The following is a 24916-nucleotide window of genomic DNA, read 5'->3' as shown; positions in this document are numbered from 1 at the left end:
TCAATAGAATGATATTTAAAATCATTAATATATTGGTACATTTAATTATATAATAATTTTTTTATTAAACTCGCCATAAATTTATTATTAATGTGTTTTATTATTTTTTAAAATAAAAGTTACGAAACTGCCTAATGTGGCTAAACTATATATGACAATTAATGATTTTGAATAATAAAGATTTAATAAAAATTAGTGTATTTTTATCATATTTGTTTAATTTTAAATTATTAAAATAAATTAAACAACCACATTAACCATATAATAAAATTTAAATTTTTCTATATATGTTATACTTTACCAAAACTGTTAAAAGTCTCACATTCAAATTTTGTGATTCAGGGTATGAAATTTCTGTTATGACAAAATACAAATTATTATAAAATCATATAAATAAAAGTCTAATTTAACTAATTAAGATTAATATATATATATTATTTTAAATTAAACTATATACCATATAAAATACATAAATATTTTAATTTTAAAATTTACTTTGAATATTTTTTTTAATAAAAGATTTGAACAAACATTAACAACTTAATTTTTAAAAATTATAAATTACTAAAAAAATTAATCCCACAATATAAATTTTGTTATTAGTAACTAGAGAAAGGTAATCCACGATCGTCGAGCTGCTGAAACAAACCTCCACTGACAAATCCTAACCACCAACAAAGAGATATGAAGTTCAATATCTAAAAGTCTAACTAAAAAGTCAGAAATGAGAGTCAAAAAACATGCAATAGAAAAATACATAGAAAAGAAGTAAAGCCCGACCGATAGTGGCTATGAAATCCTTCTATGAAGGTGGTTGTCGGCCGATGTATATATAATACATAACTAATCAATAGAAAAATACATAACTAATCAATAGAAAAAAAAGAGACATCTTAAAAACAGAAAATGAGAAAAATCTGAAACGACAAAACACTGCCTAAACCAATTCTTAGGACGTTGATAATTGAGAAAGATTTTTAGCAAAATTTTTAAAATAGAATAATAATTTTTTAGCTACATACCGTAAAGTGTATATAAAAATAATGAAATTTAAAAATATCAGAATTGCAAATATAATCTTTTCATATCAACTTAATAATTTAATAAATTTCATATTTATTTTATTTCATCAAAATTAATTGTAAATGTTTTCTTACCAAATACAAAACTAAAATAATTTTAACTAAAAATAAAATTTATAAATAGTTAAGTATTTTAAAAGTTATCTATTGATCCTTTAATGAGGGCAAATATGCGATGAATCTAGTTTTTGAGTTTTTAAATTTATTAAAATTAAAATGACATATAATATACATTGTTGGGTGATTGAAGACTGTTAATTTATTGATATTAATAAAACTAGATCCGGGTCCGCGCTATGCGCGGATTATGTGTTGAAAATGTATTTATTTCTTTTGCAAAAAAAAAAAGATAAAAATGTTTGTATGATTGATACGAAAAGTCCATAGACAATTATATGGGAAAACATTTAATAATTATTATTTGTATGAGTTTTTTTTATCTGCTTATTATTATGGGTATAACGTGAAATGTTGAAGGAAAGTTTAGTTAGTTAACTCTGATTCTTCCTCTAAATTTTATGATGATTTGATGGTGGTGTCATAGTAAATACTACTCAAATTAGTCAATGTTTTCTGTTTATTCCTTTTGCTCGTGTTTCAACCACATGTATATACTGTGGTTTTTAAAAAAAAAAGAATAACACTGAAACTACTTATACGGTTGCATGGTACAAAAAGAAACCAGTTCGCTTGTTTTTGAACCGTGGTTTTTGCATGAATTAAACATTCAGAAAATAAGAATCTAGAGGGAAGTAAATAACATGAACATGAGCAGCACTTTTATGTTTCGTAAGTGGGATGCTTTAATAAAAAAACATGAACATGAGCGTCAATTTGAAGTTTATCAAGGTGGTTGGTGATTTGAAAAAATTAGATTGCAGAAACGTGAGTAAAAATCATAAGCAAGCAGTTTATTGTTATTTCGAGGGTGCATCTAAAATGGCTTGTGAAAAGTAAAAAAGAGCTTCATGTGGTTGCTCAAAAAAACAAAGCTTCATGCATGTTCACAGATGAATAGTGAATAATACTTCTGATAATGTTGGTTGCTTAAAGACTTCAGCATCATCTCCAAGGAGAGTCTGCAACGAAGCCCTAGATTCCTTTCCACGTCCCCATTTTCCCTACATAAAACTTAGTCCAAATGGAAATCATCACTTCATGTGTTTTCCTAAGAAAACCTAACGTATTTATTTATATATATATGAAAAAGATTGTAGAAGCACAATTACCACGTAGCAGAACAAACCAACTGCAAAGCCTGTTGGAACATCTTCCAGCATCTATCCAATCATGGTCTGTGTAAATGCTATTGCAAGCCAACCAGCAATATATAAAACGTGAGAAAACTACATTGTCTGTTATTGTTTTCGAAGAACTAAGAAAAAATCAGTATTAGCATGAAGTTTTTAGGCTAGCACACCACATACAATAAAACTACTGAGAATAGGGATGGTAAGTTTAGAAGTTACCATTTTCGAACGATGGGATTTGCTACCTTTCCCACTAAACATTGCATCAAACATCCCTCAGAAAGTCATGATATAAACATCGACTAATGAAGTAGTAAAAAAGAGACAAATGCAAGCAAAAATGTAAAGGTTAAGCTATATTTTGAGTGAAGAAGAATCATGAAATGGTTTTGCTTTCTTACTTGTGCAGAAGAGAGGCCGAAATTTGTTTGATCCCTGTTAGAGCTACTTGATGAAAGACTAAACCCAAATTTCCATCAATTTTGTAGAGGACATGATTTACTCTTAGACCTATTTTTTAATTGGGAGTTAGTTCATAAAAGTTGGCACCTGGTTCACTAAAACGGGAGAAGCTGGATTAAAGATTATGGTAGTCTCTTAGAAACTAATAAATTGCAGTTGGAAACAAAGTACATGTCTAGTAACTTACTCTAATGTAGATGAAGGCTTGTCCTTCTTCCCATTCAAAGCAACCAGAACAACATTGGAAAGCCTGTATTGTGTTCCAGAACATACAAAAGATTACAAATGTAATTATTTGTCAAAGATAGATAAAACTATTCGACAGCCAAAAAAACTGTAGCAATAGATAATGGTGGACTATAGAAAGAAACTATACCTTTGGTGAGAGAATCAACAACTCCATCGGACTCTATATACTTCATGGAAGTTTCTTTTTTTTTTACTTCTTTCTCCTGATTCAGACAGATCCAAAAACAGTTCAAAATCTTTTAAAGAATTTGCAGATAATGGGGCATCCTTACATCTATCTAGTGAGGAAGCAACAATAAAAACAGCCAAAAGAGAAAAAATGAAAAAAAAAACAGATTCCATAACTCTTTAAAACTACATTTAGGTTAGTTTTCTTTATTTCTTTCATGAAAGGATCAATAGTTATATACCTCTTTGAAACGTTTTATCTCCTTGTTCCAAAATATACAAAAAACTTCGATTCCTGCAACAACTGATTTTATGAAACTCCACATTAAAATAGAAATATAATTTGTTACAACATAAAATAAGCCTCATCTCAGCTTATTGACAACATATGACTTTCGTACCTGTTTACACTAAGGAGCAATGAACCCTGGTTCATTTGACTTGCCGGAGGATTTCGTAGTTTTGGAAGCCATTGGTTGCTGTGTTTATGTGGAATTGGTGAATAACGTGAAAGAGAGAAAGAATGAAGATGAAGATTTATCTAAGGGCAGATGATGTGGGAATGCAAACAGTTTCATCCCTGTCGCTTGCTTCTTTAAACAATGGGTCTTTAAAGCAAAAAACGTGAGAGGACGAAGAGAATCGGCGACAAAGGGGATGGCCTTTTGGTAGAGTGGAAGATTAGGGTTAAGGAAAGGAGATAGTAGGAGAATTAAGGTTGGGCCGGAATGGGGCAAATTTGGGCCGGAATTTTAAATTGGTTTGAGACCCAGCCCGTAGTGACATGGCAGTTTGATTGGCTGGGAATATTTTGCCTAGATGGCACTCCTAAGAAGCCTCAAAATTAAGCCCTTTTATATAGTAGGATTTAAAGTTTTTGCTATAAATGATACAAATGAGAAAAAAACCATATGAGTAGAAAACATCATTTAATAGACATTAATATTAAAAATATATTATGTATGTTAATATTATTTAAATTTAATTATATATCATATCAAAAAGAAAAATAATATTGTTTGGATTAATAAAATTGATTTATATGTTTGCACCAATTTAATTATATACTGAGTTTGATCTGCGCGTCCATGCGGATACTGGTTCTTACGTTTCTATACATTAATAAAAAATTTCATAATCAGTGTTATATATTTTAGATGTGCTGCCATATAGATAATTGTATTCAAAAGACCCATAACAAATCAGGTAATATGATTATTTTTGATACAAATATCCGAACTCGTTTCAGATACATTGGTTATTTGGATATTATTAGGTTTTTATACATCACAACCGAATTCATGCAGGCCCAAAAGGTACTAAATCACTGCAATAACTAAATAAACTCATTTCGTTTTCAATATATCTTGAAATATAGAATTGAAGGTACTTTCGAGTAATTAAATTGTTAAGATTTGATTTTACAAACTTTTGTAAATTCAACAATATGGTATATTTTATTAGAGTAGAAAATCTATAAATTAATATTAGATAAATTAATAAACATTATAAATTAATAAATTGCTTATCCCGTGTTGAACCGGTTCAAAATATGACACAAAATCGATAAAATAATAATATAATAAATTTCTAGAAAGTCTTATTTTAAATATATGGTCTCATTAAAATCATAAATTAATACTCTATATATATATTTTTTATATAAAATCAATCTACACATTATATTGTTGGTTTTATATTCATAATGAAATTATCTCTATTTTTCTTAAAATTTCAATATATTTTGATAATATTTAGTACAATTATATCTAAAATCACATTTTGGATTTCGTGAAGCATAAAAAATATACACCAAAAATATAATAAAACAATATGAAAGTCTAATTTTTAAAATTTAATTAATGTATATACGGTAAAATCAACTATTTTTTATTTTATAAATAAAAATATAAAATTTCTAAGAATTTTTTTTGTAAATTAATAACTCTCTAAATTAATAAAATATCAAAGTATCAATATTATTAATTTATAGAGTTTTTATTTTTTTACGTAACTATTTTATTTATATAATGGAATTTACATTATAAAAAGTTTTTCGTAGTCTAAAAAAAAAATAAGTTTTTCGTAGTCTGAAAATAGAAAGATGGAAGTCGGGAAAGTAATATAATAGAAAGATCTAGTGCGGCAAGTGACTTAATCGAGGATGTCCGCTATTATCATTGAAACCAAAATAATAAAAATGATTTGATTGATGGTATTCTAACTTCCAGGAAAAAGTGCATTATTGAAAGTTTCCTTTAGTTTTATACTGGAAAGTATATTAGCCACACAACTCACAAGCAATATGTTGGTCATGAACATTATCATAGAGAAAGCCTTGTTACAAAAAAAAGCATCATCAAAGATTTTTTTTCTCTGAAAATTAATATGTTTCTTTTTCTCCTTAACTGTTGTGGTGCAATTGGGTATTTATGAATGAATATGAAACTTAGGTTCAGGACCATTTTGCGTAGCGACTAACAACAGTCCTTCATGCATATGTTAATGCTTAAGTTGGGTGTATATAAGACATATATAATTAATCATATAGAGTATAGGTGTAGTAGGACCAATAAGCAGTAAAAAGATAATATGCATGAATCATGATATGAAAGCAATGTATTTTGCATGAATCATGATTAATAAATTAAATGGTATTAATATAAATAATTAGCATAACTAGGGTAAGTATCATACCAAACTTTTTTTACCAAAATAAAAAAATGACGTTAAAAATCAAAAGCTACTTAACTGTACGTCTGTTTTCGCTTCTATTTCTCTTATCAGGCGTAGTTTGGATTTGTTTTTTTTTTTGGATTTGTTTCGTTATTGTTGTCTAGTCTTTTTGCCTTCGATGTGTTTAGAATTGTCTTTCTATATTTTTTTAAAAAAAATATTTATCTGCAATTGCAAGTTCATGCATCCCATAAGTTTAAACCACTAAAACCCCTAAACCTTTTCTCATATGACGAGAGAGGGTTGGTTAATTATTGATAAAAAGTACAGACAAATTTACAGGAGACATGTTTACCACTTCTGTGAACCATATGCCAGTTGCCACACCAAATATAAAAATCCATCAAATTCATATTTTTAACTGAAAAACAAAACTGTAATCAATTTAATACAAACTACTGTCAATTATCAACGAACTATTTATCCCTTGCATTATTAAAGTTTCTTTTCCATGTTATTCTATTTTAGCTCTCCACTACTCATTCAGCAAGACATAAAAAGCACGATAGATAAAGTATACAAAGCTGCGAAAGATTTAAGCCCAAACAAAATGAACGTGATCCAAATTTTGATTACCAGAGGGAGATATCACGAATTCAAATATGCACCTTAAAACCCTGTTTCTTGCCGTTGATAAGATCCAAAACCAGTTTTTGTAATTAGTAAATGTAAGTAACTAGCGTTTTTCCTCTACGGGTAACCGCGTGGCATATGGCGGTTTGCTTATTTTGATGCAGCATTTAGGTTTAAGCATCTTTTCTTGGTTCATCACAAATAATTCCCACCGTGAAAGTCATAACTCTACTCCTTTTTTCACAATGGATGATTTAAATGTAATACAAGGAAGCAGATTTAAAACCATTACAGGATATAGAATAAAACAGAAAACTCAGGTGAGGAAAAGACTTTGGATGATGCTAGAGCCAATTAATCCTAGATTCTATCAAACCATATTGAGAGATAAGTTGTTGATGCCATTCGATTGGTAACACTTGAAGAACCGGTTTCTATTAAACCATAACTCTACTCCTTGACAAACCAATACTTTGTATGGATCACCCACCCCCCCCCCCCATATGAGTCAATGTGCACGTTGTAGTGTATGAGCAAGTGATCGAGTAAAAATCTAACTACAAAAATTATGATTTATAACTATGAAATCATTTAAACTCTTTTGGTAAATCATAATTGATTGGATGTATAACTACCATATTCAATATTTTGAGATATATCAATAATCTTTATTATTTTAATAAATAATGAAAATTTATTAAAATAGCTTTAAATTCTAATAGCTTTCCTTATATTAATAATAAACACATGAATAAAAAATTAGTTTTAAAAATAACTAGAGCTTGACCCGCATGCCCATGATGGTATTGATTTTTACGTTTTTATACATTGATATTCGTTTTTCATGATTAGTATTATATATTGTAGATGTGTTGTCGTATAACTAATTGTATTCAAAAGACCCAGGCTGAATTGGATAATAAAATTATTTTTGGTACAAATATCCAAACTCGTTTCAGATATATATGATTATTTAGATATTTTTATGTTTCTACACATTAGAATCAAAATCATTGAGACCCATGAATAAACTCGAACCCCACGCAAAAATTATAATATCCAAGCGGGACCTGATTTCAAAACCCCCCCAAAAAATTGATCCCGAAAGAAATAATTTATACCTGAATGAGTACCCGAATGTTCATACCTAACTGATTCTGTAAATAAATTAAACAAAAAACTTTTTTTTTATATGTTTGACTAAAAGAAGGGAAATAGAAATAATTTTTTATTTACTAAAATATTATATGGAGTGAAACATTAAGTGACAATAAAATGTAATACATTTTAATTATTTCTATTTAAGTTATTATTTTGTTCACATGATAAACTATGCCTTTGAATTATGTATTTAACTACGTAATTTTTCACCGATTGGAACTAAAATAAAAGAAAGTTTTAGTAAAACAGATTAACCGAACTATTAACCATATGCAAAACCTGACTATTTTACATTTTTGATTTTTATAATTTACACAAAGTTAATGTTGATTAATAAATAAATAAAACTTTTCACTATTACTTTTATGGTAATATACTTAGCCGGCCATGATTTCATGTCCCCACCTAAAACCGAATTGTAAACTCATATATCGCATTATTACTGGGTACTGTTCTCACAGATTGTGGTAGATAGATGGATTCACTGGACTTGTTGACCAAATCGGTTTTGAATCGGGAAGATTGTCCAGTTTTTGCTTTAAAATTGTGTCACGGTAAGTTTTTTTCTAGAGTTCGAGATTGCCCAACATCCTAAGAAGAATCAATAAATGAAAGAGTGTATTCGTGACTCAACATCTATTTAAACACGTTCCCAAATAACCCTGACAACCAGAACAACAAACGTTACCCATAGTACGTATAATACAGTAACCGGCCCCATAGTACTTTCTAAGCATAACGACTTTTAGTAATGAGCCTGTGATACACACTGTTCCGTACCTGACCACTATACCCACTGAGTGATATTAAACACTTTCTCTGCTTGCACCTAATTTTCATGCTGAATATAGATAAACAAAATCCATTATCTTCCAGTATTAAATTAAAAAAAAAAAATCAATCTCAATAGAAAATCTCGTTCTATTTTTCTAAACTCTGTAGAAATGATATTAATGTAACAACAACAACAACAATGCCAATAATTAATCTTAACAAGACGCTTCTCTCTCTCTCTCTTACGCACACAACAAAACTGCTTAGTCTTTGATTGTCTTTAATTCAAGATAAAGACCTGCTTAGTCTTGTTTTGTCTTTCATTCAAGATGAAGTCGCTTCTGCTCCTTCTGCGCTTCCTTGCGCAATGGCTTCTTCTCCTTCACCTTCACCGGCCTTTTCTGGTCCAGGTCCAGCAGATACCTTCACCATTGAAGGACGTAATAGCCTTTCCCCAAGCAAGAAACCTTTCCTGTATTCTTCAAGTACTATACCTTCTTCGTATTCCGCAGAATCCTCCCTCATTATTGCCTCATGAAGCTTTTTCACACATCAAAGAGAAAAAAAAAGCAAAAGTATAAAAAAGATGTCAGTTGTTAGGAACCTAGAAAGATCAACAAACAAAAGGCTTTATGTAAAGTTCAACTACCAGCTCACTGAAACCAATCACCACTCAATAAAGTTCTGAAACTTTCCCAAGATGTATCCTTAGTACTAAACACATGAGCGCTTTAACTTTCTAATAACTAAAAAGGCATCTCACTGGATTAAGTCATTATTAGCTAAGAGCAACTTACCATTGGATCAAACTGCTTGCCGACTGTCTCCACAGTGACAACACCAAGCGAACCTAGAATCTCAACAAACTGTTTGTATATGCTTTGGTAGCTGTTAGTGACTCTCTCTTCTCCCTCAGTCTCCACCTTGATCTGGGACTTAGCCCTCTCGAAATTATCCAAAACCGCCAAAAGATTCTCCACAACCTCTCCTTGAGCATTTGAAACAAGGTTTAGCCTCTCCCTCTCGTTCCTCTTCCTGAAGTTGTCGAAATCTGCACTGATCCTTATCAGCCGATCCCTCTCCACAGATAATTCGTTAGATAAAGTGGCGACTTTCTCCTGAAGCTGAAACTTTGCATCTTCAATGGACTGTAACGATGCTTCTATCTCAGCAATCTTCTCCTCGTTGTTCTCTGCTAAAGCTTCTTTATACGAACTCAGCAATGCTATGGTCACAGCCGCTTCTTCTTCCTCAGCGCCAGCGTTTTCACCCTCGGCACCATCAGTCTCCTGCTCCATGGTTTCAGAAGAAAGAAAACAATCAACTTTACACAGACATTTCAGTTTCTGATAAGCAGAGACAAAACAGAGTCTCGACACACCATCAGAATCTATTCACATGAAAAATCACATTAATAGGCTGAATACGAATCCTTCAGGGAGTAATGTAATCAACAAAGATTAAAACTTTAAGCAAAGAAGCTGAGAAAAAACAGAGTATCAACACACAAAGCTTAAAACTTTAAGCAAATAAGCTGAGACGAAACAGAGTTTCAAACACACAGACAATACCAACATAATCAACTGACGTGAACAATCACATATTCACATTAATAGAGTGAATACGAATCCTTCAGGGAGTAATATAATCAACAAAGCTTAGACCTTTAAGCAAAGAAACAGAGTTTCAACACACAGACAATACCAACACAATCAGTTGACCTGAGCAATCACATTAATAGACTGAATTCGAATCCTTCGAGCCTAATGTAATCAACAAAGCTTAAGACTTTAGACAACTACACAAGAATCCCAATTACGAAACCCTAAATCCTAATCACCCAATTAACATTAAGACAAAGACGAGGCTTAATCGAAAAACCTGGACTTCTGGTTCGCTCGATTCCACCTCGGTCTCAGTCGTCTCTGCTTCTCCAGAAGCAAAAGGTACGAAGTTAAGTAACCGGAGAGGATAGCCCCCAGAGACGGAGCGGAGAGAAGCTCGGCGAGAGAGTGAGACGCTGGTGTTCCTTCCTCCGGCGAAGGAGACGCAGAAGGGCTTGAAGGGCACAGAGGGTGCATGAAGTAGAGACGGTGTGAGGTGTAACGACGGCGTTTTGAGTAGACCGGCCATTGGAGAGCGGCGGAGAGGGATAAGGGAGAGAGGGGCAACAGTTCGTTCATCTCCCCGTCGAGTGTAGTTTATCTATTTGTATCGTTTGTTTTTTCTTCAGCCGTTGGATGTAGTTTTAATATACTGATCGGACGGCCAGTATTTAACTGTAGTATGTAGGGGAGGTGCTAGATTTTCTAGGAGACAGAAAGTTCTAGAAGTTTGTAAGGAACAATTTTATGCTCTCACTACAAGAAAACGTATGTTTAACGAGGAGGTTTAACGAGAAAAAATAATCGTCGTAAAAAAACGTTGATTTTGCGAGGAAAGTACGTGGAGAAAGAAAAGCATCGTTATTTCGTCGTAAGGTAACGACAAAACATATTCGTCGTAAAGACGATGTAAATTGACGTGGCTTTTACGAGGAAATATCTTTTCCTCGTAAAAGCCACGTAAATTTCGCGAGTGCTTTACGACGAAATACTTTACGTGTACTTAACGAGGAAATTTTGAATCCACCAACTTGGTAGGTGGCTCACGTTTTTTTTTTGGCCATGCAATTAATTTTCGTCGTAATTTCATAGTAAAATTACAACTACCAGATTCGAAATTTTCTATAAATATGGATGTTGGAACATCATTTTAAACACACCAACAACAAAAAACGTGAAAGAAAAAAAAATGGCTGGCTCTGGGACTATTTACGAGTTGCGGAATTGGATGTATATGCATAGAGATGCTAACGGGAGAGTGACGAAAGAATACCTTGCGGGGCTGGAGACATTTATGCACCAAGCAGATTCAACACCGCTCGCCCAAGAAAGTGGTAAGATGTTCTGTCCTTGTCGGAAATGCAACAATTCGAAATTGGCAAACCGTGAAAATGTTTGGAAGCATTTAATAAATAGAGGTTTCACGCCAAATTACTATATCTGGTTTCAACATGGGGAAGGTTATAATTATGATCAGAATGAAGCTAGTAGTAGTAATAGCAATTTTCGGGAAGAACCGGTTAATCATCATTTGCATAATGAACATAGTTACCATCAGGAGGAGATGGTAGATTATGATAGGGTTCATGATATGGTAGCTGATGCATTCGTAGCTCATGATGAAGATGAAGAACCTAATATAGATGCAAAAAAGTTTTACGGAATGTTAAACGCGGCGAATCAACCACTTTACAGTGGTTGTAGAGAAGGTCTCTCTAAATTGTCGTTGGCTGCTAGAATGATGAATATTAAAACTGATCATAATCTACCTGAAAGTTGCATGAACGAATGGGCGGACTTGTTTAAAGAGTATTTGCCGGAAGACAATGTGTCTGCTGATTCTTATTATGAGATTCAGAAATTAGTTTATAGTCTTGGGTTGCCTTCGGAGATGATAGATGTCTGCATCGACAACTGCATGATCTATTGGGGAGATGATGAGAAGCTAGAAGAATGTCGATTCTGCAAGAAGCCACGATTCAAGCCGCAAGGACGGGGACGTAATAGGGTACCGTACCAAAGGATGTGGTACCTACCAATTACAGACAGATTGAAAAGATTGTATCAATCAGAGCAGACTGCTGGAAAGAGGAGATGGCATGCCGAGCATACTCAGACGGATGGTGAGATGACTCATCCATCAGATGCAAGAGCCTGGAAACATTTCAACAAAGTACATCCGAATTTTGCTAGCAATATCCGGAATGTGTATCTCGGATTATGCACAGATGGATTTAGTCCGTTCGGAATGTCAGGGAGACAATATTCATTGTGGCCAGTCTTTCTTACGCCATACAACCTGCCACCGGAGATGTGCATGCAACGGGAGTTGCTATTCTTGACGATATTGATACCTGGTCCGAACCATCCAAAAAGGTCCCTGGATGTTTTCCTACAACCACTGATAAAAGAGTTGAAGGATTTGTGGTCAACAGGGGTGAGGACGTACGACTGTTCAACGAAGACAAATTTTACGATGCGAGCTATGCTTTTGTGGACCATAAGTGACTTTCCTGCATATGGGATGTTGTCTGGATGGACTACACATGGGAGATTAGCTTGTCCATATTGTAATGGAACGACAGATGCGTTTCAACTGAAGAATGGTAGGAAGACAAGTTGGTTTGATTGTCATCGTCGATTTCTTCCCATTGGCCATCCTTACCGAAGAAACAAGAATTTGTTTAGGCACAAAAGGGTTGTGAGAGACACTCCTCCACCATATCTAACTGGAGAACAAATTGAAGCACAAATCGACTACTACGGAGCTAACGAAACAGTTCGTTGGGGTGGTAATTGGCATGTCCCTCGTAATATGCCTGATTCTTACGGTGTTCATCACAACTGGCACAAGAAGAGTATATTTTGGGAGTTGCCATATTGGAAGGATCTTCTTCTGCGCCACAACCTCGATGTGATGCATATAGAGAAGAATTTCTTTGAGAACATCATGAATACAATATTGAATGTCCCAGGGAAGACAAAAGACAACATAAAATCAAGGTTGGACTTGCCGGATATTTGCTCAAGAAGCGAGTTACATATTCAAAGCAATGGACAAGTTCCCGTTCCGATATTCAGACTGTCTTCAGAAAAAAAGTCGGTGTTGTTCAACTGGGTGGCATCAGAAGTGAAGTTCCCCGATGGGTATGTTTCAAATCTCTCTAGATGTGTTGAAAAGGGTCAAAAGTTCTCTGGGATGAAGAGTCATGATTGTCATGTCTTTATGCAACGACTACTGCCCTTTGCATTTGCGGAGCTACTTCCAACAAACGTACATGAAGCACTTGCAGGTTCGCAGTGTTTTATATCACAATAATTTTATAACGGTCTAGTTTGTGAAATAATATACGACTAACAATGTGTTTAATTGTTTTTGGAATGTAAAAGGCATTGGAGCATTTTTCAGGGATCTGAGCACACGCACTCTTAAAGAAGAAGTTGTAGAACAGCTTCAGGAGAACATTCCCATCTTATTGTGCAACTTGGAGAAGATATTTCCTCCTGGATTTTTTGACGTCATGGAGCATCTAGCTGTCCACCTCCCATATGAAGCATTGCTTCGTGGACCTGTACATTACGGATGGATGTATCAGTATGAGCGAGCCATGAAATATTTGAAGGGAAAAGCAAAGAACCTCGCCAAAGTTGAAGGTTCTATAATTGCTGGAAGTTTGACGGAAGAAGTTTCTCACTTCACATCGTACTACTTTGCGTCAAAAGTACGTACCCGTAGAAGAGCTCCAAGAAGATATGATGATGGTGGAGTTGCGCCAACATATGCAGTTGCTGGTGTTCCAGACATCTTTAGCCAGATTGGACGACTCGGTGGGAAGTCTAAAGAGGTTTGGTGGTCGAGTGAACAAGACGCTCATAGTGCACACACCTATATTCTACTCAATTGCGAGGATCCATTGATGCGTTATTTTGAAAGGTAACATATATGGACACTTCAAAACACATATAATTAATTATATAATTGCAAGAGATTCATTCCTATGAAATGTGATTAATTTTACAGCCTATTTGTTTCTCAAGTCGAAGAAACATTTCCTGGTATATCCACAAGTGACGTAGACAAAAGGAAAGATCAGCACTTCATTAAGTGGTTGCGGAATCAGGTATATATTATAACTCAAACTATTTTTTCATACATGATTTGTATTTTAATGTTCTCTTTATTTTTGCAGGTTGATTATGACGACGATGCAGATTATCCTAAGTGGTTACACGAAGTAATTCAATCTCCACATGTAAAGGTCACTACATCACAGATGTATTTCACACGAGGCTACACTTTTCACACATATGAGTATGGTAGACAGCGGGCGACCAGTAACTATGGAATATGTGTGAAAGGGGAAACAGATTTCTACGGGATCTTGACGGAGATTATTGAAGTCGAATTTCCAGGGATACTGAAGCTGAAATGCGTCATCTTCAAATGTGAATGGTTCGACCCCGTCGTCAACAGAGGTGTTCGGTCTAACAAATTTGGTGTAGTTGATGTCAACGGTGGACGTCGGTACAACAAATTCGAACCTTTCATCTTAGCTTCACAAGCAGACCAAGTTAGCTTCCTTCCATACCCTCGGATGAGAGATTCGGGTATAAATTGGTTAGCAGTGATCAAAGTTACACCTCGAGGACGAATCATCAGTGGAGAAGAACCACCATTGCAAGAAGAACAGATAAATGAAGTCGAGGAACCTGAACAAGAAATTGATGACATCCTTCTCATTGATCCGCATAATCACGAATACGAAGATCTTACCGATGATGCCACAGACGAAGCTGTAGAAGATGAGTTTAATGAAAATGATGATATTTCTAGTGATGACGAGAATGTCGATGTATCCGATTGATGTATTTGATTTTGTGTTGTTTGTTTTATGAATAAGGTAATGTGAGAGTTTGTTTTATGAATAAGAAATTGTGGGAGTTTGTTTTATAAATAAGTAAATGTGGGAATTGTGGTTTGGAATCAAAATAAAGATGGGGTTTGGAATATATGGAGTAGAAGATAAGGAATATGGGGTTTTGGGGTTTGGGGTTTCGGATTTTAGGGATTTAAACGTAATGCTCGTTAATTCCTCGTAACTTGACGTCGAATGTACGACGTAATCCTCGTTTATTCCACGTAGGACAAAATCGTCGTAAAGAACTCGTTAGCTTACGTGGAATTAACGACGAAATTAAAAAAAAATAAAGAAAGCGAAACCCGTTAATTCCACGTAGGACGGAATCGTCGTAAACACCTCGAAAGGTGAATTGACGTAAATACCACGTAAAGTAAATGACGAAGGAGGCACTCGTTAATTCCACGTAGGATGATTTCGTCGTAAACACCTCGTAATAGAAATCGTCGTAAAAACCTCGTAGACTTAAAAACTAGAAAAAAAAGGAAAAGAAGAGAGACACCAGATTTACATGTGGCAAGACTTCCAGCAATTATAATACTTAAGTCTCGCCCACATAAATTCTGATATCTTCTTCTCTTTCTTTTTTTCCAAATATTTCTAATTTGGTGAAAAACGAAACTAGCTACTTCCTCATAGTATAAAAACTAGAAAAAAAGAAAAAAAGAAAGATTCTGGAATTATATGTGGCGAGACTTAAGTCTCACCCACATAAATTCTAGTATCTTCTTTTCTTCTTTTTTTTTCAAATATTTCTAATTTGAAAAGTATTTTGGTGAGGAGTGTGATTTGAGATAGGGTGTGTTTTGTGAGTTTGTGTGTGGTTTGAGAAGGAAAGTTGTGGGTATTTATAGAAAATAAAGGCTCGCCAATTCCTCGTAACTGTTTAACTCGTTAATTCCACGTAACCCTTTTCGTCGTAAAAACGTCGTTAATGAAAACGCGGGCCTTTGTATTTCGTCGCTAATTCGTCGTAAATGAAAACGCGGGCCTCTGTAATTCCTCGTAAGTTTACGAGGAAATTACGAGGACAAGTAATCTTATATATATCCCGAGCGAGCTCGCTCCGTCTTTCCTCTCCACTTCCTCTCCATTTCCTCCCTAATTCGTAGCAATGGTAAGTCTCTCTAATTCCTCTCTAGTTTGATTAGTTTAAGATAGATTAGGTGGTTAGTATAGGGAATTTAGATAGGTTTACGGATCTTATATTTATTTAGTGTTGATTAGGTGGATAATGTTGGGAAGTATATTGTTCACAAAAATTTAAAAAATTTAATTTTTTTTCTCAGGTTCGAAAAGGTAGACTTACTGCCCATTACAGAGAGATGTTCGGTGAGCCGGGTAGTCGTTTAGACCCGCCGTCGTCTTCTTCAGCTCCCGGTTCTTCGGGTCAGGAGACTGTCCCCGAGACTCAGTACACTCAGAGAGTCATTGGAGAGACTTCTTCTAGTGCACCATCGTTTCCTCACGTGCCTCCCCAGATGGCTCCTCCTCCTGTGCCTCCTCCGATGCCGGCACCTCCGATGCCCGCGGCCGAGATTCATCCTGATTTGATGGTGCCTCCGAGTGCTCCTTACTCGCAGTACACCGTAGAGGACATTCTCCGTCTGCCAGGCAGAGAAGGTTTACCAGTCATCGACCCCGACCGACCGGACGGAACTTTATGGTATGTTTCATTATTTTTTTATTCTTTTTAAATTCTTTTATAACTTTAAAAAATAATTTATATTTTAAATTTGTATTTTTCAGGTGGGGGATTGACGGATGTCTTGCATCGGACGTAACCGACACGATAAAAGGTTACTTCTCCATGCCACATCCGAACTGGAAAACGACGCCCCAATACGTCAGAAAGACGTGGTTCAAAATTTACGCTGTAAGTTCTATTAATAAAATATGTATCTTTAAATTTTTTTATTATTTATATAATTATTTTTTTCTGAAAAATTAATTATAAATTATTTTTTCCAACAGCAAAAATATAATTGGGCTTTGGGGATCACTGAGAGGGTGAGGAAGAAGTTTGTCGCGAAGGCGAAAGTTCGCTTGTTGGACACGGTCTCCAACTGGAAGGGTGACTGGATCGTGAAGGGGTATGAGCGTGGCAAACCCGCTGAGCTCACCACAGATGTCTGGGATGGCCTCATCCGATATTGGCGTCTTCCTGATTCCATTAGAATCGCCCAGTCTTGCTCTAACTCCCGTAACACAGTCGATGAGCACGGGAACGGGCCGATGCTTCACACTACGGGCCAAAAACCCCACGCCGGTGTCCGTTTGGAAATGGTAATTAAAAATTTAATTGTATTAAATTTTTAGTATATTTTTATATATTTTCTAATTAACAACTTTCTTACATGTTTTTTTAGGCCAAAGAGACGGGAGAATTCCCGTCTCTTATGCAACTTTACGAGAGGACCCACAAGAACAAGGCGGGCCGATTTATAGATGGCAAGTCCGAGCAAATCTACAACGATTTGGCTGCTCGGGTTGAAGAACGCCAGACCCAGCTGACCCAACAGTCCACCGATGGATTACCCGTCACCTTATCCACACCTGAAGTGGATAAGCTTTACGAGGAGGTAAATTTTCTAAAATTTTAATTTTCTTAAATATTCATTTAATTTAACTTTAAATTTTTACTAACAAAATTTATTTTTTCTTTTTAAGGTTGTCCCTAAAAAAAAGGGACGGACGTTGGGGATTGGTTCCGTCAACGATGTTCCGAGAGCGACATCGTCTTATGTTCAGCGACGGGATGATGAAGTCTCTCAGCTGCGTAGGGAGTCCGAAGAGCTGCGTAGAGAGTCTACTCAGCTGCGTAGAGAGTCTACTCAGCTGCGATCTCGTATGGGTGGACTCGAGGGCTTCTTGGACGTTGTAGCGGCCACAAATCCGGAATGGGCGACTTTGTTGAGGAACATGCGACAACAAAATCCTATCCCAGGCCAGTCACCGACCGACGACTCACATGCCGAGGCGGATGTTCAGGCGAGGAGTGATGAATTCTTCTACGAGGCGATTAACGACCACCACCACCACCCTTAGTTCTTTTTAATTTCGGTTCTTGTATTATGAATTCAAAACTTATTTATATATAAAATATTTTTGGTTTTGATTTTTTTAGAATTTTAATTTTATTAATAATTTAAATAATTTAAATTATATTTATAATTTATAATTTTTTTATATTTCTATAAAATAATGAAACGAAGTAAATTCGTAGCTAATTTTGCGGCTTTTTTACGTGGAAGCTTAACGTGGTTTTTACGAGGAAACATTTACAAGGAAATAACGTGGAAATATATCAAGGTTTTTACGTTTTCTTTACGTGGAAATCTTTCAAGGTATTTACGTTTATTTTACGAGTATTTATTTACGTGGTATTTACGAGGAAAGCTTTTCGTGGTATTTACGAGGAAACTTAGCGATGTCCTTACGTGGAATCTTGACGTGGTCTTTACGACGAAATATTCTCCTTCGCTTTTACGACGAAATTATTTCCTCGCTACCTTACGACGAATTAGCGAGAATATATGCGTTACGACAAACGTATAACGACGAAACGGGTTTCCTCGCTAATTCGTCGTAACACTGCTTTTACGACGAATTAGCGAGGAAAACTGCCCTCGTAAAACTTGTGTTTTCTTGTAGTGTCTGATGAAAAAAAAAAAAAGAGAATAACCATTTTTACAAGTTGTACAACCTTTCTTGCCAACATTTTCATAATATAGCCAAGGTGGTGTAGTTCAATAGTGTTGTTTGAGTTGTAGAAGACACCACTAGTGGTCAGCAGTCTCGGCAAGGTCTTTGCTTTCTAATAAGGCATTGCCGATTTTTAGAAGCAACGGTGGGTTACTAATTAACTAGTTCTACAATTTGGACTTGTGCTATATGTTTAAAACGGCCTTCGTGGAAGCAAAGCCCAAAGAGATGTACTAAAATATGTTATAGATAATGAGTTATAGGACAGCATGCATATGTGTTTGGGTTGGCAAAAATATTGAGGGGAGATTGTGTTTCCTCATGTTTCTGAAAATTATTAAGCTCTATTGTTCTGTATAAGTGTATGCGTCTCGAGTCTACAAACAAAGTGAGTATTCTTTTAGGAGATTAGAGAAATCAGCCGAAATATTGACATAAGTTGACACTAATGCTTGTCATCGATAAGCTGTAAAAACTTTTTCTACGCCATCGTTAACTAGATGCATAGTGAATTGTAATCATCTAGATCGATGGTGTGATCAGGGCTGTGAGTGTATAGTATTTTTAGCCATAATAACGTGGAGTACAAAATTGCATGCTGAGTTTGTTGGAACCAAAATAAGAACTGAACAATGAGATCGAAAAAGCTTCCTTTCTCTTATTGATTAACTGGCATTATATAGCCTTTCACAAACGTGCAACTGCCTCCTACATTCTCGGAGGACTTTAACAACATGAAACAAACTTAGTTGACAACTACTCCTACATAGTTGGCATTATTAAGACCACTACTAAAGACCAAGTCTAACAAATCCTTCCCTAAACTAATATCTCGAATGATATATCAGTTTACTTAGGCATTTCAATCAAACCGATTTCTTCCTTCAGCTTCCTGAATGTATCTAGCTTCAAAGGTTTTGTCATGATGTCAGCTAACTGGTCCTGAGTTCCACAATGAATAAGCTTCACCTTCCCTTCCTTAGTCAACTCCCTTAGATAATGAAATCTCACCTCAATGTGTTTACTGCGCCCATGAAGAACTGGATTCTTCACACTTGACTGTAATGCAGCTCTCTTGATACTCTCCAATCTTCCCAAGCACTCTAGTTATCCAGATTGCTTGCGTTGCACATGAGACAGCGGCAATGTACTCCGCTTCCGTTGTGGACAAGGCAACTATAGGTTGCTTCTTTGAACTCCATGAAACAGCTCCTCCAGCGATGAGAAACACAAACCCAGAGGTGCTTCTCCGATCATCTAGATCCCCTGCATAGTCGCTATCAGTGTACACTTCAAGCTCATTGTCTCCACCCCGCTTGTACATGACTCCAAACTCTACTGTGCTTCTTACATACCTCAAAATCCTCTTTACTACTTGGAAGTGAGCTTCAGTTGGATTCTCCATGAACCGGCTAGCAAGTCCCACAGCGAACGTCAAATCAGGCCTGGTGACTGTGAGATACATCAGGCTGCCGATCATTTGTTTGTAGAGTGTGACGTCCAAGACTGCTCCTCCTCCCTTCTTTGAAACCTTTGTTCCTGGAACTATCGGGCTGCTCACACCATTGCTTAAATCCATCTCAAATCTCTCAAGAACTTCTCTAGCAAACTTCCTCTGACACATGTAGATCCCTTCTTCTCGCTGCAGAATTTCGACTCCAAGAAAGTATCTCATCTTCCCGAGATCAGTCATGTCGAACCTCCTTTTCATTGAATCTTTGAACTCCAGAATCATCCTTCCACAGTTTCCAGTGACTATGAGATCATCAACATACAAACTTACAATGAGAATCTGACCTTTTTGTTCTGTTTTGACGAACAGAGTGTGTTCAAAGTCGCACTTCTCGAAACCTTCCCCAATGAAGTAGCTCTCTATCTTACTGAACCAGGCTCTTGGTGCCTGCTTTAGGCCGTATAGAGCCTTTCTCAAGCGGTAGACCTTCTCTTCGTTTCCCTTCTTGACGAAACCTTGTGGCTGATCGATGTAAACCACTTCGTTGAGTTCTCCGTATAGGAACGCGCTCTTTACGTCCAACTGATAGATGGTCCAGTTTTTGCAAGCTGCAGTGGCCAGAATGATTCGAACCGTGTCCCATCGTGCTACTGGTGCATACACCTCATCATAGTCCACACCATACCTTTGCGCATAGCCTTTAGCAACAAGTCTTGCCTTGAATTTGTCTATCTCGCCATCTTCATCATACTTAGTCTTAAAAACCCATTTCACACCAATGGTCTTTACACCTTCAGGCAATGTAGACAACTCCCACGTCTGATTTCTTTCAATAGCTTCAATCTCTGCTTTCATAGCCTCTCTCCACTCTTGATGTCTCACGGCTTCTTCAAAACTTGTGGGATCTCCAAGTGCGGTGATGACTTGAAGAGCATAGTCACCAAGCAAATAACTATCGCAGAGTTGAGCTGGTACCTCTTCTTGTTGCAGCGTCACATGACCACATTCATAGTCAAGTAAGTAAGATGGAGGCCTACTCGCTCGTGCTGGTCTCACTCCTGCAGCGACAGCAACTTCATCTTCTTCAACCGCTTGTTCTGGTTCTGTAGCTGCACCATTGTTGTTGTTCTCTGCCGGCTCTTCTTCATGTAGAAACTCTTCCTCTCCATTTTCACCATCGTTTTCCCATGTCAGTATGACATGAGAATCATCATCGGCTCCATCTACATTTTTCCTTCCCCAATCCCAATTCTCTTCTTCCTCAAAGACTACATCTCTACTCACTGTGATTTTCTTAGAAATGGGATTGTACATCCGATACGCCTTTGATTCTTCACTAATTCCAAGGAAGACACACTTACAGCTCTTGTTATCTAGCTTCACTCGCTTTGCTTCTGGTATGTGGACGTGTCCAATGCATCCAAAGACTTTGAAGTGTTTCACATTTGGTTTGATACCACTCCAAACCTCTTCTGGTGTTTGATCTTGCAAGGCACTTGTAGGACTGCGATTGAGGACATAAGTTATCCACTTAACTCCCTCTGCCCAGAACTCCTTTGGCATCTTTCTCTCTGTCAACGTGCTGCGAACCAGGTTCATGATGGTCTGGTTTCTCCTCTCAGCCACACCGTTTTGTTGTGGCGTGTAGGCCGCAGTCAATTGGCGTTTGATGCCCTCGTTCTTACAGAACTCTTCAAACTCTCTTGAACAGAATTCTCCTCCTCTATCTGTTCTTAAGCAACAGATTGGTAACCCTGATTCCTTCTCCACACTAGCCTTATAGACTTTGAACATAGCAAACGCTTCTGACTTCTCCGTAATCAAATAGCTCCACATCTTTCTGCTATGATCATCAATGAAAGTGAGAAGATACCTCTTCTGGCTAATTGAGATTGGCGTGATGGGACCACAGATATCAGCATGTATCAATTGCAGGTTCTTTGAGGCTCTCCATGTGCTTTTCTTTGGGAAGGATTCTCGCTTCTGCTTCCCAACAAGACAGTTTTCACACACCTTCGTGCAGGTTTCAATGTGGGGAAGTCCTTTCACCATCTCCTTGGAGCTTAATGTCTTCAGGCTTTTGTAGTTCAAGTGAGCGAACCTGCAGTGCCACAAGTGTGTTTCATCTGCTGTCTTCACCTGAAAGCACGAGTCTGAGCTGATCTCTTCACCAAGGATTGCAAACATTCTGTTAGCGCTCATCTGTGTCTCAATGATGATCCCTCTTGATGGATGATACACCTTGCAGCTCTTGTTCTGTATCAGGATTGCAAGATTTCTCTCCTGGAGCTGTCCCATGCTGAGGAGATTGTTGCTCAGCTCAGGAACATAGTACACATCTTGAATCACTTGAATCAATCCATTCACCTTGACTTTAATGGTTCCCTTTCCTTCTACAGCCATCCTTGCATTGTTTCCAAGCTTCACTGAGTGTCCAAAGCTCTCATCAATCTCAGAGAACCACTTCTTTGCCCCCGTCATATGATTGCTGCACCCGCTGTCAAGAAACCATAAGTCTTCCATCTTTGATCCCCTTAGCTCCACATGCGCCATCAACAACAGTTCTTCCTCTTCATTGAACTCAACAAAGTTTACCTTCTTCTCAGCGTTGGGACACTCAAATTGATAGTGTCCAAGGTTGTGGCACTTGTAGCATTCCACCAATGATTTGTTGAACGATCCTCTTCCGCGTCCTCTACCATGACCTCTACCAAAGCTACCTCTTCCTCGTCCTCCTAGTCCACTTGAGTTCCCAGCTTCATGAGACACCTTTAGCACTTGCTCCTCTTTCATGTTTCCCTTAGAGTGTCTCACAATCTTCTGCTCGTGAACCAGCAGAGAGCTTTGCAACGCATCCACCGTAAGACTATCAATGTCTTTGGATTCTTCAATCGAGCATACTATGTATGTGAATTTCTCAGAGAGTGTCCTGAGAATCTTCTCAACGATCTTGATGTCTTGCATATCTTCTCCCAGGTTCCTCATATCTGTTGCAACCAGCAACACTCTCGAGAAGTACTCCGTGATGTTCTCCGTTTCCTTCATCTCCAGTATCTCAAAGTCTCTTCTTAAGCGTTGAAGTTGTGCTCGCTTCACACGCTCATTGCCTTGATACTTCGTCTTCAAGGAATCCCACATCTGTTTGGCCGTGTCCTTCTGGATGATGGTTTTTAGGATTGACTTATCGATTGCTTGGAACAAATAGTTCTTCACCTTCAGATCATTGAGCTTCTTCTCTGCTAGCTCCTGTCTCTGCGCATCGGTTAAGATCTCTCCTCTGGCTGGCTCAACATAGCCACTCTCTATCATATCCCACCATTCCTTGGACCGCAACAGATTCTCCATCAGCATGCTCCAGTGTTCGAAATCACCATCGAACTTGGGTATTGTCATCATCTTCATGTCTGCGTCTCCTGACATTTTCACTCTATCTCTGCAAGAAAGATCTCACTATTCAGATTTGAGAGCCGTAGCTCTGATACCAATATGTTGGAACCAAAATAAGAACTGAACAATGAGATCGAAAAAGCTTCCTTTCTCTTATTGATTAACTGGCATTATATAGCCTTTCACAAACGTGCAACTGCCTCCTACATTCTCGGAGGACTTTAACAACATGAAACAAACTTAGTTGACAACTACTCCTACATAGTTGGCATTATTAAGACCACTACTAAAGACCAAGTCTAACAGAGTTATTTTACTTTCATCCAAACAGAAAAAAAAAAGTTTTTGTCCATTTATTCCAAAATAGAGAAATACTACCCTACTTTAATCAAGTAAAATTTTACTTTTATTCCCATTTTTCTATTTTCTCCTTTTTCAACTTTGTTTTTCTAACATTTTTGCTCTATTAATTACCAATCAAACCCAATAGGAATATAAAATAAAATCAAGCATAATTTGATGGGTGATGTATATATACAGTGTTAGGAAAATAGTATCATATCACATATGATTACTCTCAAATCTCAGATATCACTTTCTATATTAGTTGCATAATTCTTTGTAATCATTTTGATTATGCTCTTTGATTTGTTTAGTTAATATATATATATGTCAATATACCGCGTGAGCGTGACCAAATTGTAACGAAAACCACTTTAATATTAAATATTCAACAAAAATGTGTTGTTTTACACAAAATATATAGTATACAATTTTTAAAAAATGATTTAATACTATAATGTCTGCTGAAGTTAATAGATAAACAATAACGTCTATTTTAGCATTTTTCATGCCGTTGACCACAAATCATTTTATTTTCTTATTAGATTATGAATCATTAATTCATGGTCTTAAATAATTACGTGTTTTATATTATTGTAAAAGTTTACACGTTTTATGTACTTGTTTCTTATTCAAATTTTCGAGAAAGCTTCTTTCTAATAATGTAGGATATAGAAAAATTCTAAACCATAAAACATGATGAACTCTTTAAAAGAAAACATGATTAGTTTTATAGACTTATTCATCTCTATAAATAGTTTCAACTTTCTATTGTATACTCGCAGTTAACAACAACACTATTTCTTGCAACGTCAGTTATTAATTACAAATTTTTGAATAGACACTAAAGAGTTACATAAATAGTCTTTTTTTTTCTTAATTTCATTAAAATTGAAAATATACAAACAAGAGCAACATCAAACCAGAGAGAACAACCACAAACTACAACAATTACGTGAAAGGACAAAGGAATGTACGCCAAACCAATGCAGGAAGCCAAATCTCAACCCCAAGAGGATAGTTAGGAGCACAAGAACACATCCAAGACAAT

The 24916-nt window shown here is 36.2% G+C and overlaps 1 protein-coding gene and 1 long non-coding RNA gene across 9 annotated transcripts; both read right to left on the bottom strand.

The window, feature by feature from the left end:
- Nucleotides 1-1939: 1939 nt before the first annotated feature.
- Nucleotides 1940-7008, bottom strand: LOC103845905. Of its 8 annotated transcripts, XR_001956560.2 has the most exons (7): nucleotides 3613-7006; nucleotides 3454-3515; nucleotides 3171-3246; nucleotides 2734-3044; nucleotides 2552-2634; nucleotides 2312-2388; nucleotides 1940-2213 (listed from the first exon to the last, which is right to left on the bottom strand). It is a non-coding gene; the product is annotated as an uncharacterized LOC103845905 (long non-coding RNA). The 8 variants fall into 8 exon arrangements; XR_628602.3 differs by having other exon boundaries at nucleotides 2312-2904; nucleotides 2982-3044; nucleotides 3613-7008; XR_628597.3 differs by having other exon boundaries at nucleotides 2552-3044; nucleotides 3613-7007.
- A 1521-nt stretch (nucleotides 7009-8529) lies between these two features.
- On the bottom strand, nucleotides 8530-10651 carry LOC103845904 (protein GrpE). The gene is made up of 3 exons (XM_009122812.3): nucleotides 10337-10651; nucleotides 9253-9744; nucleotides 8530-8995 (listed from the first exon to the last, which is right to left on the bottom strand). The coding sequence occupies exons 1-3, from the start codon at nucleotides 10586-10588 to the stop codon at nucleotides 8780-8782; spliced, it is 960 nt and encodes a 319-aa protein (XP_009121060.1). The 5' UTR covers nucleotides 10589-10651; the 3' UTR covers nucleotides 8530-8779.
- Between the last annotated feature and the right edge of the window lie 14265 nt (nucleotides 10652-24916).

This window comes from Brassica rapa, chromosome A10, assembly GCF_000309985.2.
Source record: "Brassica rapa cultivar Chiifu-401-42 chromosome A10, CAAS_Brap_v3.01, whole genome shotgun sequence".
Lineage (NCBI taxonomy): Eukaryota > Viridiplantae > Streptophyta > Magnoliopsida > Brassicales > Brassicaceae > Brassica > Brassica rapa.
This window is presented reverse-complemented; position numbering and strand designations above follow the sequence as displayed.